The sequence below is a fragment of the Chrysochloris asiatica genome, unplaced genomic scaffold (genome assembly GCF_000296735.1).
Source record: "Chrysochloris asiatica unplaced genomic scaffold, ChrAsi1.0 scaffold00132, whole genome shotgun sequence".
NCBI lineage: Eukaryota > Metazoa > Chordata > Mammalia > Afrosoricida > Chrysochloridae > Chrysochloris > Chrysochloris asiatica.
This window is the reverse complement of record NW_006408650.1, coordinates 4,668,568-4,682,761: the sequence shown is the minus strand read 5'-3', so window position 1 is coordinate 4,682,761 and position 14,194 is coordinate 4,668,568. Positions and strand designations below refer to the sequence as shown.

Below are 14,194 nucleotides of genomic sequence, written 5' to 3'. Positions count from 1 at the left end.
TGGCTCCCACGAAAAGACACCCTGCCCAGACGCATGTGGCTCCCACGTCTTGGACCCTTCTGAAATTGAAGCCCCCTCTGTTAGCTCCCCAGACCTGAGGAGTGCCGATATTTGCCCTTTGTCCTCTTCATGTACCTTTTTTCCAAATCCTTTTTCAAAAGAGAATTTCCCTTTCGATACCTGGAGCCCCATGAATGAGTGAGTGTTCCTTTGTGGAGTGGCGGGAGGTGGCTGAGTGAGTGAGTGCCCACCACAGGAGTCCATCCATGCTGGATGGGTCCAGCTTCGGACCCCAGCTTGAGCTCCCACTGAGCTCAACCCACTCCAGTCAGAAATGATTTTCTAAATGGGCTTACTGGTTTTTCAATGTGTTTTTACATTTCTTGGTGAGAACCAGTTGATAGGAGAGCCCTGGAGTCCGGAGGCGGGCAGCCCGTGCTGTGCGGTAGATGCTGATGAGACCTTGTGCCCAGTCTTACTGGGATGCCACACTCTCCTTTCCCCACATCAGTTCAGGGCACTGCCTTGTGGCCAGTCCTCATTCCTCTAAGTGGACAGCTGACGGGCAGTCCTAATGGAATTGTCTCCTGCAGAGAGAGCCAGCCGAAGAGGCCTTGAAGAGCAACCATCTGAATCTCGATCAGGCCATGAGTAAGCCACAGAGCATGCTGGGGGTCCAGTCTCCGGGGTGCCAGGTGTGGGCAGGGCCTCCCAGAGGGTTTTACTGTCATGCTAGGCATAGAGGACAGGACAGCCAGCCCCATGGGCATGGCAAAGGGCAAGAGCTGAAACCACCAGGCTCTGGGGATGAATGGCCAAGGTCACGTTGAACGTTTGCTCTTGTTTTCCCCCCCAGTCTGTCACCAAACAGCAGCTGCCTCCACTGCCTGTTCTGGAGACACATGACAATAGACATTGTAAGGCAGTGTTTGCCATCAGTGCTCATGGAGCATTTACCAGAGAGGGCGCTTTCAGACCAGCACTGGCTAGCACTGAGAGAGGAGGCTGTACCGTCAAGGAAGAAGGTGCCCTCCTGCTTGAGCTCTTAGTTCCGATGACTAGAAATCCGGGGCAGGAGGCCTGGGCCTTCTGCATGCCAGGGCAGGGACAGTAGCTGTGGGTTGGCGGGAGTGGAGAATCAACTTGTCAGGGTTGTGAAATCAGTTACAGTGAGCTCAGGTAGCACCAGTCACTACACTGAAAGACCCGTGACGGCAGAGCTGTGCTCTCACAGCTAGGAGACCCCCTGCAAAATAACAGGGGAGTCCGGGAGGAGAGCAGACCCCAGGCAGGAGCCCAGGCAAACCAGCTGATGCCCAGCCGATAACAGCCTGACCACGGCAGAGCTGGCCACCCTATGGGTGGGAGGGTCCTAAACCCAGTCTGAGGCATGAGCCACCATGCCACCTGTGTCCCAGGTCAAGTGTGGTTTGTCTGTACCTGTTGCAGGCGCTCTGCTGGAAAAGAAGGTGGACATGGACAAGCGTGGACTGGGAGTGACCGACTATAATGGCATGGTCACCAAACCCCTTGGCTGCCGCCCACCAATCTCCAAAGAGTCTTCCGTGGACCGCCCCACCTTTCTGGACAAGGTGGGAGTTGGAGGGGTCTGTTGGTCACTTGTGTTTCATTCAGGAGTCGATTCTCGTTTTCACTGTGTCCCTGATGCAAGCTTGACATCAGTGTGGCAGTCTGTGACCCTGAAGCGACTTGTACCCATTGTTTCGAGGGTGTCTGCTATGATGTGATTGGGAGTGAAACCACTAAAATGGAAAGATGTTTCCTCATATGTACTGTGGGGACTTGCCAGGGGTCTGCTTCCATCTGCCCAGTACATAGGGCCTGTCCACCTTGGAGTTACTGTCGAGTGGTATTTCCTCTCAGAGAGGACTCGAAGAGGGCGTGACCCTGACTAGTGTCAGCCCCCATGCCTGTTCTGACACCCCAGAGAGCACTACAGGTGACCCCTCGAGATGTGGGCCGATGGCCCCTCTCCAGATGGGGGTGCCTCGACACTCGCCACTGCAGAAAGCTGTAGGAGTGGAGGTCCAGGCCTTGCTCTGCCCTGTGCTGAGCTCTGTTGTTGGTGTTACGTGCCATCCAGTCCATTTCAAATCACAGCAACCCTATAGGATATCTGAGGAGTGACTGGTGGATTCCAACTGCCGACTTTGTGGTTAGCAGTCCAGTGCTTATCCTACAGCACCGCAGCAGGACTCCAGGGCCTAGTTAGCCCTGAATTTCAGATAAGCAGTGAACAATCTGAGAGATACACTTAGACTAAAGAAATGATCTGTTGCTCATCTGCCTCTCCAGTTTAAACGGGGCTCGAGCTGGTGGCCCTGAGTGGGAGCCCTGAGCTGCTGGCAGCAGGTCTGTAAAGGTGGGTTAATGCCCCAGACCTCGCAGGCTGGCTGCGATTCCGTGAATAAGTATGTAAGGCACTTGGCACTTAGTATTCCCTGCACAATGAAAAAACAGAATTCTGTATTCTAGCAAGAAGGAGCTCTGCCAGTGTAGTGGTTTATGAGTTAGGCTGCTAACTATAAGGTCAGCAGTTCAAATCTACCAGCTGCTTCACAGAAGAAAGATGAGGCTTTCTGCTCCCAGAAGCCCTATACAAAGTCGTTGTCGCTCAGAACCGACTCCACAGCACATCGCCACCACCAAGCCTAGTATGAGGTGGTTGTTGTGTTGTGAAGTGCCATCCAGTCGGTTCTGACCCATAGCAACCCTGTATAGGGTTTCCGAGGAGCAGCTGGTGAGCTTGCACCACTGACCTTGCAGTTCAAACATTAACCCACAGCGCCACCCCAGGACTCCAGTATGAGATTAAACCCTATGAAATGACTGTGTCAGCCAAAACCAGGTGAATGTCAGCAGATTCACCCTAGCGCACACCCTAGAGTCTTGGTAGATGACGTCCCAAAGGGAACCTGTTTGTTTGAAAATAAAAGAGCTATGTCTTCCCAAAATACTGGCCGCTGTGTCTGTACCCTCTCCTTGTCCTCCCCCAGACAGGGCCAGTAGTGACTAAGAGTACCGCAGGTTGCTGTCTGTGTTTGTGAAGTCTTTTTAAAGTGAAAACAGCGTCTTAATCCTGTTTCTCTTTGTCTTTCTCCCCCTCTTCCTTTCACCCGTCCTCTCCATCCCTTTGTTTTCCCGCTTTTTTGACCTTTGGATTCCTTCTCCCCTCCTGGGACACTGTTGTGCCTTGTCACAGCTCACCCTCTCTCTCTCCAATCAGGACGGCGGCCTCGTGGAAGAGCCCACTCCTTCACCATTTTTGCCTTCACCAAGCCTGAAGCTCCCCCTTTCAAACAGCGCGCTCCCTGGTCAGACCCTGGGTGGGCTTGCCTCCGGGCTGGGCATGCAAAACTTGAATTCTTCTAGACAGGTAAGGCTATCGGGAGAGAGCTAAGCCTGGCTTGGGTTTCACCCGCTTGAAAAATAAATGCTCTCACTGTTAGTCAGTACCTGCGTTTTCAAACAGACTTGGATCTGTACAGGTGGCTGAGAACTGTCAAGAGCTGGATGGCCCTTCTGGAAATGGGGTTACGTGCTAAGAGGCATATCCAAGTTGTCTCTGTCACTTTATTGTTGTTGTTAAATGCAGTCGAGTTGGTTTCAATGACTCACAGCGGCCCTGTGTAAGTATGTATGGGCTTCAACCACCATCCTTGTGGTTAGCAGTCTCGTGCTTATCCTACTGTGCCACACCAGGATGCCGTATGTCATTTTACATTCCCTTAAAAAGGATTGGAATTCTCGCATCATGCTAGTTTCAGTGACTGCATATTGCAGAATCAGCTTCTCCCCAAGGCCATCACCCCAGAACCAGGGTAACATCAGAGAACCCTGCTGCCATTAGCTCCCACCTGAAGAGCCACAGGGTTTTGGCTGTGGGCAGCTTGGTCTCACTCTCCCCAGCAAGTTCTCGAATATTCTCATTTCATGCAACAAATACTGCCCTTCCCGTGTGTGGGGCTTCCCTTCTAATTGGTATTCACAGGGATGAGGTTCACACACAACACACACCCTGTAAGAGATGGCCCGGCCGAACAGTCCCCATATCCGCCGGTATCCCCGGATGTGGTCTCCTCCAGCCTCCACACTACCACCAAATTTACAGGATCTCAGTGGGTCTGCAGTGCTGGCCCTGTGGGTGGTGACTATGCCATGCTGATGACTTGATTCCGGTTCATAGCAACCCCATGCAGCAGAGTGGACAGTCATCTCTCCTTTAGAGCCGCTGGAGGGCTCTAGCCACCCACCTTTCTGTTAGCAGCAGAGTGAGCCTTTAAGGCCACCCGTCCAGCCTCGGCAGGGCCTGGGCACAGGCCTGGGTCTCTGGGCTTGCAGCTCTTAACTCTCATCATAAATACTCTTTTGAAAATGTAAATTATTCAAATTGCTAAGTCTGGCAGTCCCTGATTACAAACAAGTTCCGTTTCAAAATCTTTCTTTAAGTCATGTTACAGTCAAGTGAGGCTCGTATCTAAGATCAGTTAGGTGAATATTGTCTTAGTATATTGTATACCATGCTAAGGGGCCGTGGTGGTGCAGTGGATTAAGCATTGGGCTACTAACCACACAATCTGCGGTTCCAGCCCATCAGCCTCTCTGCAGGAGAAGGAAGAGACTGTCTGCCCTGAGCTGGAATCAGCTTAACTGTAGTGAGCCTTAGTGCACCTCTCGCTGTGCAAACGTCACTGCAGAGCCCCATGTGAGCAGCTGATGTGTCACCGAGCAGCACCTTCTCTTGTCATGAGCCCCTGTGTGTCCCTCACACTTTAGTGCCTTTACAAGTTGTGTGTGAGTGCAGCCTGGGTGTTGCTCGTCTGTGGAAACAGTGCACTGTCCATCTTTAGAGGTACAGCCCACATGGGGGCCCCGGAGTGGGTACTCTGGTGACTCCTGCGATTGAAAAGCATGCACCAGCCTACTGGACTGCTTGTCCACCACGGGCCACCAACTTCAGGTGCTCTTGGTGGCCCTGGTTGGAGACAGAAGCAAGCGGAGTATTTACGTGTAGGAAACAGTCCCCGTGAGCGGGTTTCCTCACCTGATAACGTGTCCTGCTTGGCTCTCCCTCCAGATACCGAGTGGCAATCTGGGTATGTTTGGCAATAGCGGAGCCGCACAAGCCAGGACCATGCAACCACCGCAGCAAGCGCCACCTCTCAACTCCTCCCAGCCCGGTCTCCGTGCTCAAGTGCCTCAGTTTCTATCCCCTCAGGTCAGACCCACAGCCTGAGCTGGGGAGACCTAGCCACCTGGGAAGGAGGGAGGGTGCGTTTGTCTAGCAAAATTAACCACTTCTCCTGTTCCCACTCTGTGGAGCACCTCCACCAGCCAACCATGCCTGGCACCCACCTGCGGGGGGATGGGTAGAGTGCCGGGAAAGATAGACCTGCCACTCTGTGTGGGTGCTCTCGACAAGAATGACTTGGATGCACCTAGTGAATTCACCTAGACTGTGTGGTGGGGGCAGGCAGTGACAGGCGGAGTGCTGCTGAGACTGTGAAGCCCACCACCTAGCAGCAGTCAGCAATGGAGTGGGACACACATTCTTCTTCCTCCTGCCATGGACCAGGCTCAGGGAGACAGACAGGGCCACGGGAAGGAGGCCGGGCCAGCGGACAGCACCATATGGAGGTGGCCACTTCCTTGCCTCCCCCACTTAGTCACACAGCCACAGCCAGCCACAGGGGCCAAGGGCAGGTGGCAGAAAGGCCAGCCAGAGAGAGAGGACAGACCCTGTTGGGTGGTGAGTGGACGCTTCCCAAACCAGAGTCATCAGCACACCACCGCACTCTGGTCTCCATCCTTGTTACAGCCTCTTATCTTTCTTTAAATGGACTCTCCTTTTCAGTTTAAATAGATTTATTTTTAGAGAGACTTTACATGCCTGTAGGCTCCTAATACAAGTATTTGTTTCAAGTGCCCCTCAACGGCCCACCTAAAATCACCTTGCGTACCTGTACAATGGAGGTATACATCACACCTTGGAAAGCGAGGGCAGAACATGAATTCCACTCTTGCATGGGAGGAGGCCAGCCACACTCTGCCCATGCAGGGGAGCGTAGGGCCAGAGAAAAGGCCTGAGTGTGTAAGTGGAGGGCAGAGCGCTTGCTGAGCTGGGAACATTCAGCTAGACTACGGATACGGGTATCTCGAGAGAAAAAGTTGAGACTGGGGTGCTGGTGAAAGGGGTGGGCAGGTGCCCTCTCGAGCCTCACTGGAATGGCTTCATCCCCAAGGTCTCACATTCCACCCGGCCATGTGCAGGTCCTGCCTAGTACTCTGACAGAATGTGAAATCCGGGCCCGAGCCCTGGAGAGCTCGTTTAGAGCCGGAGCGTCTGCAGCAGGCTGTCACTCTTGTCTCCATTCTTCCTGTCTTTCCTTGTGGTTCTTCACAGACGCATGTTTTGACGCATGTTGAAATGTCCACACGTTTTTAGTGATCCTTGACCTTTACATGTGAGACCAGTAAAATTGTCATTCAAGTCATCAGTCTTGAAGTTCCAAAAGCTTCATGGGTAAGTAAATCGTTTTCAGTAGGAAATTCAGTGCCTGATGGTGTCTTTGGTGTTGAACAGGTTCAAGCACAGCTTTTGCAGTTTGCAGCAAAAAACATTGGTCTCAACCCTGCACTATTAACCTCGCCAATGAACCCTCAGCATATGACGATGTTGAACCAGCTCTATCAGCTGCAGCTGGTGAGTGTCCAGGTCCACTGAAGTTACAGACAAAGGCAGGTGCTCTCCTGCTCCTCCCTCCCTCATAAGACCGGCTGATGACGTCACCAACCAAGCGCTTTTCCTCTTGTTGGGGCAATGCAGTTCTCAAACCAACAAAGGCTGAGGCCGAATTTCACATAAGGGGGTTTTGCTAAGTTTGTAAACCCTTTGGTCCCTTTGCGGTTAGAAGGTGGCCCCAATCTTTTCATCAGACGTGTGTTGGGGCTTACCTGCTCAGCCAGCATTTCCCATCAGTGCCAGGGGACACAGAAACATTTTGTAACATACTGTATTTTGAATTTTCCGAGCCTGCTGCTTTTCCTGGAAGCTGGCATACCAGTTGTGCTCAGAGACTGCCTGGGTTTATTCATATGAAAGGGCCCGAGTGTGTTAACTCCATTCTCGAATGTATTGATACCTGCTTGATTTAGAAGGCTTCTCTAGCAGTTTCCAACCCAGAAGGCCTCAGGCAGGACCATGCAGGCAGAGACACAGACCCCTGGCTATGGAGCACTGAAGACCCATCCCCTGCGTCTCTGTTGGCCACGCATCTAGCATGTCTGCGTTTCCCGAGCGAGCGCAGCACATGGGGGAGGAGTGACGGTGGGCTGAGGATGGTCCCCGTGTGAGGCTCTGGGGCTTCAGTGCTTTGGCTACAGGGCGGGAGAGAAACTGTAAAATCGGGCACAGCTGTCACCGTAACGGAAAACCGCTTTCCTTCCCTGGGTAGCCCTGCTGCTGCTGTGTTCAGACACATTGTCCCAATCTCTAGACTCAGTTCTTACATTTTTGTTTGTCTTGAGTCCCTATGGCTGAAAGACATTGAAAGATGTTGGATTACATTAATGCATCTATTTTTTAAATGTGTTCTGTGGGAGTTTTCTTGTTATCATTTCCTATCTACAGAAAAGGCTAGAATCAAGTGTTGGTGCTCAGTTTTAAGACCTATACGGATTCGGTTAAGTGACATCTTTTATTTCCCCATAATGTCCACACAAAGGAGGCATGCCCAATCGTATGATCTCTCCTGGTATTTAGACTCTGTTTTGGTGGGACCCTCTTACAAGAATGTCCAGCAGTCCTTGAAAAAAAGTCGTCTAGAGAACTCCGCAGTATTTTCAGACAGTGAACGGATCAAACCCTTGAGCAGCAGTGTACAGAGAACCTCGGTGGCACGAGACTGACGTGGTTCAGGCTAGCTCTCAGCTCAGCCCCATCGCCAGTGTTCTCCACTTGGCCAAAAAACCTGTTATTTGGTTGGTTGGTTCATTGGTTCATTAGTTCTGTGCCGTGGAGTCGGTTCTGACTCATAGCGACTCTATATAGGTTTCTGAGGCTGTAAATCTTTACAGGAGCAGAAAGCCTCATCTTTCTCCTGTAGAACAGCTGGTAGTTTCAAACTGCTGACCTTGAAGTTAGCAGCCCAACTCGTAAACACTACGCTACCAGAGCTCCTCACTAGTGTTATTGTGTTCCGCTAAGTTGCTAGGCTGTTCTGGACTTTAGTCTAAATCTTTATGAGAATACTTTTTTCTCACTATGATCCAAGTATTTTGATGTCTTCATTAACTGAGAAATAATTGTCAGCACAGAGCAAGCAGGGGCAGGGGTCGAGCTATTAAAACTCGTGCCCTAAAATGTGTTGGTGAGGCATGGTGCCCCTGCCAGGCTTCAATGACATCCTAGAAAACCCAGAACCTTGGTGGTTGGTTTTTTTTCTGAGTAACTTGATGTTTATGTCTAGAAGTTGAGCTTTTTTTATCTAACACTTGGAACCTTCTCCTTGTCCACAGGCATACCAACGTTTACAAATCCAGCAGCAGATGTTACAGGCCCAGCGTAATGTTTCCGGACCCATGAGGCAGCAGGAACAGCAAGTGAGTGCCCCCAAAGCCATTTCTTTGGGTGCTGGGAGGCAGGGGGGACAGACATGGTTCCCGGCCTTACTAACCCGTGCGTGCCTTCGTGTGCGTCTCGGCCTCCAGGTTGCGCGCACAATCACTAACCTGCAGCAGCAGATCCAGCAGCACCAGCGCCAGCTGGCCCAGGCCCTGCTTGTGAAGCAGCCGCCGCCCCCGCCACCCCCGCCGCACCTGTCTCTGCATCCCTCTGCAGGCAAATCGGCCATGGACAGCTTCCCCCCACACCCCCAGGCTCCCGGCCTCCCCGACCTGCAGACCAAAGAGCAGCAGTCTTCACCCAACACCTTCGCTCCGTACCCTCTTGGTGAGTCCCTGGTGGGGGCGCCCTCAGTGACACATGGGCCTGCTGTTAGCTGTAAGAAGTGCTCCCGCTCTGGACCCAAGGCTGTATCCACACCCCAAGTCACTCTCAACGCTCTAAAGGTTGCCTGAGACAGTGTAAGGTCGGTTTGTCACTGCTCACCATTCTGGGCCCCTTCTGGCTCGCTCTCTATAGTGGGACCCATCTTCCCTCGCCCTCTTGGGCAGGCTCCCACCTCCCATCCAGGCTCCGGCCTGTACAGGGTTCACTGATGACATTCTCAAACTCCTTCTGAGCTACTACTATGAAGTAGTTCCCCTGATCCGTAGGTGAGACTGAGGACACCTGCTGGAATTCTGAAACAGTGCTTTTGATCTAGTGCATCGCCATAAAATATCCTAAAATAGGAAAAGATTTCCCTAATTATTTGGACATGTTCTATTTTTAAGTGAAATGAAAAGAATGCCTTTACTTAGTCAAAAATATTTGTTAGCATTTTCACCTCAATTCAGTAATGATAGTCATAAACGTATATGTTATTAAAAAGACAAAATATCTGCCTTTCTGCAGCATGCAAAGTTAAAGTATTAGACTGTAAATTAAGGTTTAGCTTGATCCTCTAGAGTAATGGTGGGGAACCTTTTTTCTGCCAAGAGCCATTTAGATATTTATAACATCGTTCATGGGCCATGCCAAATTATCAACTTCAAAATGAGCCTGCTATTTTTAGTCAAACATTTAATGAACTCATCCATAATGTGATGGCTGGACTTCTGGGGTGCTGTTGTAGGATCAGTACTGGACTGTGAACCACAAGGTCAGCAGTTCAAACCCACCAGCTGCTCCTCGGTTGCTATGAGTCAGAACTGACTTGATGGCACTTAACAGCAACAACAGTGTGATGGCTGCAACTGAGGTTGCCTTGGCAAGGCCAGACCAAATGATTTCTCGGGCCTCATATGGCCTACCGGCTGGACATTCCCCACCCTGCTCTAGGAGATCTTTTCCAAACTGAACCAACTGCTAGAATCCATACGTGCGCACTCAGAGCGATACTGTCGGAAGGAATGGAGCTACCCCGCGGGCTGTCGGAGGCTGTTGGTGTCCATGGAAACTGCCACATCTTTCTCCCTCCCAGTGGCTGATGGGCCTGAGCCACGACCCTGTGCTTAATTCTCTTCAGGCCGTCTCTGGGGTGCCATAAGTTAGAGTGAAAGCAGGGGAGTGCCTTAATAGCACCTCTCGTTTCAGTTGGACTGACCCCAAACATGAATGTAAACAGCGTGGACATCACGGGCGGCTTGTCGGGGAAGGACCCGTCCCAGTCCCAGTCGCGCCTGCCTCAGTGGACTCACCCCAACCCCCTGGACACCTTATCCAACGCTGCTTCTCCTCTGGACCAGAACCCCAGCAAGCACGGTATGTTGGTTCCGGAAGCCTATGTTTCAGGCTACTTTCTTACTCATCAATTATCCAAGTGTATCACACACAAGGGGGGTTTCAGAACGGGAAAATTCCATTATTCCTTCATTCCAATTTCCAAGAAAATTATTGAAGCCCCATTGTACTCATTAGCAGATTTCTTCTGTAAGAATTTGATGCTGAAACTTGAGTTTTAAAAATTCTCCATCCTAGAGTATGTAAGATCCCAGCTTCTGGATGATCAAACTGTTTGAAACCTCCATGGTCAGATCTTGGCTACAAACCCAGAAGCAGCTGGAAATGCCCAGAGCAGCAAAGAATCTAGGTCACCGCCTGAGCGCCTTCCCTTTTCACCTATCTCGTTTGAGAGAAATCTTTACAACAAAAAGTATATGTAAAACCGAATTAGGAAGTCACGTGCTTAGACCGGAGGAAGGAACAAAAATACTAAGCCTGCAAGGTTGTGTCTCTGTGTGAGATGTTGTGTTCAGCTCTCAACGCCCAGGTACCAAAACAGCAAGAGGACGTTCAGTGGGCGATGTGACTGTCCCTCACCATGAAGCACTCTAAAAGGACAGATTCTTCTAGTGGCTCCTGGCTGGACAGCTGGGTCCTGCTGTGGGAGGACAAGATCACATTCACCCTTAGCTGGTCAGCTTAGGAAGGACATGTTTCAGTGAGTTAGTCCCACCAAGCCCACTAACTTGTCCTTCCGTAGTTGTTAACAAGTGAGGGCAGCAGACCAGAGGGAAGGTAGGCCGTAGAGTTGTCCCCCAAAAGTTGGTTATGAGCAGCTTTCAGAAAGATTTCCAACCTGACAAACGAAAACTCTTCTTAACCAGTTGCCTTCAAATCATCTGCAACTCATGGCACCGCTGTGTGTGTCAGAGTAGAGCTGTGCTCCTGGGGTTTTCATAGATCAGCAGGCCTTTCTTGTTGTTGTTGTAGTTGTTAAATGCCGTTGAGCCGGTTCTGACTAATAGTGCCCCTGTCTGGAGTTTCTGTGGAGCGCCTGGTGGGTTTGCCGTTGCAGTCCAGTGCATTATCCCATGGCGCCACACTAGAGGCCTTTCTTAGTGGTCTTGAACTTCCAGAACTCTTGGTTGACAGCTGAGCATATGAACCATTCGCACCATAAAAGCTGTTGTTAAAACGTTCCAGTCTTTAAAGGACAATATTTGGGCTAAATTCAAAATAGTCGCTTAATTTCCAAGGGTGTACAACAAATGACAAAGCCAAAGCCTGTACAGATGTGTGTCATTTCATGTCCACGATGCATTCTGCAGTTTGGATGCTAGGTGAGCCCCATATGATTGAGAACAGACAGTCCCATACAATCTATAGTTAGTCCGCACAAAGCCTCTTCTGTTAAAACCTTCAGGGAGCCCACTGGTGTCTGGGCCCAGTGGGGGCTGTGCTACCATCAGGAGTCCGCCATGTGGGCATAGGGCCAGGAAACTGCATGAGAGACTTGGAGAGGTGGTCTTGGGGTGCGTGTGCACAGAGCCAGTGCTGCTGCCTGAGACCAGGAGCCCCCCTAACGGAGGAGCCTGTGCTGGGAGCAGAAGGCCTGTGGCAGGTGGGCAGCAAAGGAAGCCAAGAGGGCATCGCAGGGATTGGGATGCTCCTGGAGCCCCACTGTTTGTTGGCACTGGGGACTTTCAAATCATAAGGAGGAAATGCACAAAAGGAGGGCTGCTTTCTTTCTTAGCAAACCACTTGATGGGACTGTGATCACATAATGCCGTCCGGAGTTTCCAGAACAGACATTAAATGACGGGGACCTGTCAGGCAGGAGCGTTGACTCTGCCTTGGTTTCTTGTTACTCCTGTAGGTGCTATCCCTGGAGGTCTGAGCATCGGGCCCCCAGCTAAGTCCTCCGTCGATGACTCTTACGGCCGGTACGACTTAATGCAGAGCAGCGAGTCACCAGCCAGTCCTCCTGTAGCTGTTCCCCACAGCTGGTCACGTGCCAAATCAGACAGTGATCAAATCTCCAATGGCTCCAGCATTAACTGGCCCCCAGGTGAGACCAGGCAGACCCTCGGTGCCTCAGACGGGCGTGCGCCCCGGCCTGAGAGCATACACTGCAGTGCTGGCATCTACACTGGAAATGCTGGCTGTGGTCGGCTACAGACCTTTCTCTGTGGCTTCTGTAGTCTGATCACAGTCAGGGGGTGCCACATGCCACCGGTAGAGCCGCTGCTGTCCCCTCTCCTGCCCCCTGTGGGAACTGCCTTCACGGGGCCATGGCACGGCCTACTTGTGGTGGTTCCTGAGGGCTGATGAGTTGATGGAAGAGAGCCTGACCTCGCCCCTTTGTTACCAGACCCTTAAAGGTCCCGCAGACAGATACCATGAAGAGAATGAGCATCTAATAGGTGGCCGTGCTTTGTTGGGGTTTTCCTAAACAGAATTCCACCCTGGAGTACCATGGAAAGGACTTCAGAACATCGATCCCGAAAATGACCCCGACGTCACTCCCGGCAGTGTCCCCACGGGGCCAACAATGAATACCACCATACAGGATGTTAACCGCTACCTCCTCAAAAGTGGAGGTAAGAGAGGGGACACAGCTCTGCCTGCTCCAGGGTCGTCCCTCCACCCGCTCAGGTGTGCTGTGACGGCAGCAGGTCTGGCTGTGCGGCGGAGGCACACACAGTTGACAGGGCGCTGCCTCCGGCCATGTCTCTCAAGCAGTAGAAAGGGGGGTGTGTGAGAAGGAAGCTGAGGGGGGCATTGGGTTTATTGACACATCAGTTCTTAAGCATTCTTTTATACCTGGTGCTGGTGGTGAGCGGTGGAGTCGGTTCCGACTCATAACAACCCTGCGTAGGGTTTCCAAGGCTATAAATCTTTACAGGAGCCGAAAGCCTCATCTTTCTCCCGCGGAAACGCTGGTAGTTTCAAACTGTTGGCATTGAGGTTAGCAGCCCGACTCTTAAACACTATGCTACCAGAGCTCCGTTCTTTTAAGCCTAGTGCTATAAATTCACATTATTAACCATTCAGTCTGTAAGTGGAGAAGTGCCGACTTTAAATCTGATTTACTCTAAAGATGAGCCACCTCCCAACAGCCACTGCAGTCTCATCTCTCGTCCACAGAAAGTGGGATGACAAATCAGCAGGCCATCCTGGGTCTTACTTCCCAGCAGAGACACTGTCAGTCTGCGACCCAACAACCGCATCAGGCGAGAGTGGCAGCTTTCAGATCTGGGCTGAGAAGGGCTGTGCTCCACTTTCACCTCAGAGCAGCCAGGGGCCAGGGATACTTCTTACCCCTGAGGTCATGTGGGTAGGCCACCAGACCATGACTCCAGGTGTCTACTTCAAATGGGGCTCGCAGAGAGATGGGCATGTGTCTGTGGCCCTTTAACATGACAGGATTCTAGAGAGGTTTGCGGTGTGGCTGAAAATCCACCATGATCTATATCCTCCATGATCTATATCCTCCGTCTGCCCCAGGGCCGTGCATTTCTCACCCTTCTGCGCAGCCCTCTGAGTGCAGGGCAGGGTGACCTCCCTGCAACCAGCACTGCTACAGGGACACGGCCCAGGCAGATGGAGAAGGCCCTGCTGAATGTAGCAGCCAGTTGTGCCAGAGTGAGGGCACAGGGGGCGCTGTGTTCTGAGGACTGTGGAAGGGTGGTTTATGTGGAGCTGAGCAGAGCAGACAGGGCGCGCTGTGTTCTGAGGACTGTGGAAGGGTGTGGTTTATGTGGCGCTGAGCAGAGCAGACAGGGGCCGCTGTGTTCTGAGGACTGTGGAAGGGTGGTTTATGTGGCGCTGAGCAGAGCAGACAGG

The 14,194-nt window shown here is 51.7% G+C and overlaps 1 protein-coding gene across 2 annotated transcripts in view; it reads left to right on the top strand.

Annotated features, from left to right (window-relative positions):
- Window positions 1–14,194, top strand: part of TNRC6C (trinucleotide repeat containing 6C) — a 40,993-nt gene that overhangs the window by 17,668 nt on the left and 9,131 nt on the right. For both annotated transcript variants that reach the window (XM_006869539.1, XM_006869538.1), the window contains exons 5-14: window positions 594–651; window positions 1,450–1,592; window positions 3,248–3,397; window positions 5,099–5,239; window positions 6,605–6,724; window positions 8,539–8,622; window positions 8,731–8,971; window positions 10,220–10,387; window positions 12,225–12,416; window positions 12,805–12,948. In XM_006869539.1, coding sequence (XP_006869601.1) covers window positions 594–651; window positions 1,450–1,592; window positions 3,248–3,397; window positions 5,099–5,239; window positions 6,605–6,724; window positions 8,539–8,622; window positions 8,731–8,971; window positions 10,220–10,387; window positions 12,225–12,416; window positions 12,805–12,948 — 1,441 coding nt within the window. The remainder of the gene's footprint in view (window positions 1–593; window positions 652–1,449; window positions 1,593–3,247; window positions 3,398–5,098; window positions 5,240–6,604; window positions 6,725–8,538; window positions 8,623–8,730; window positions 8,972–10,219; window positions 10,388–12,224; window positions 12,417–12,804; window positions 12,949–14,194) is intronic.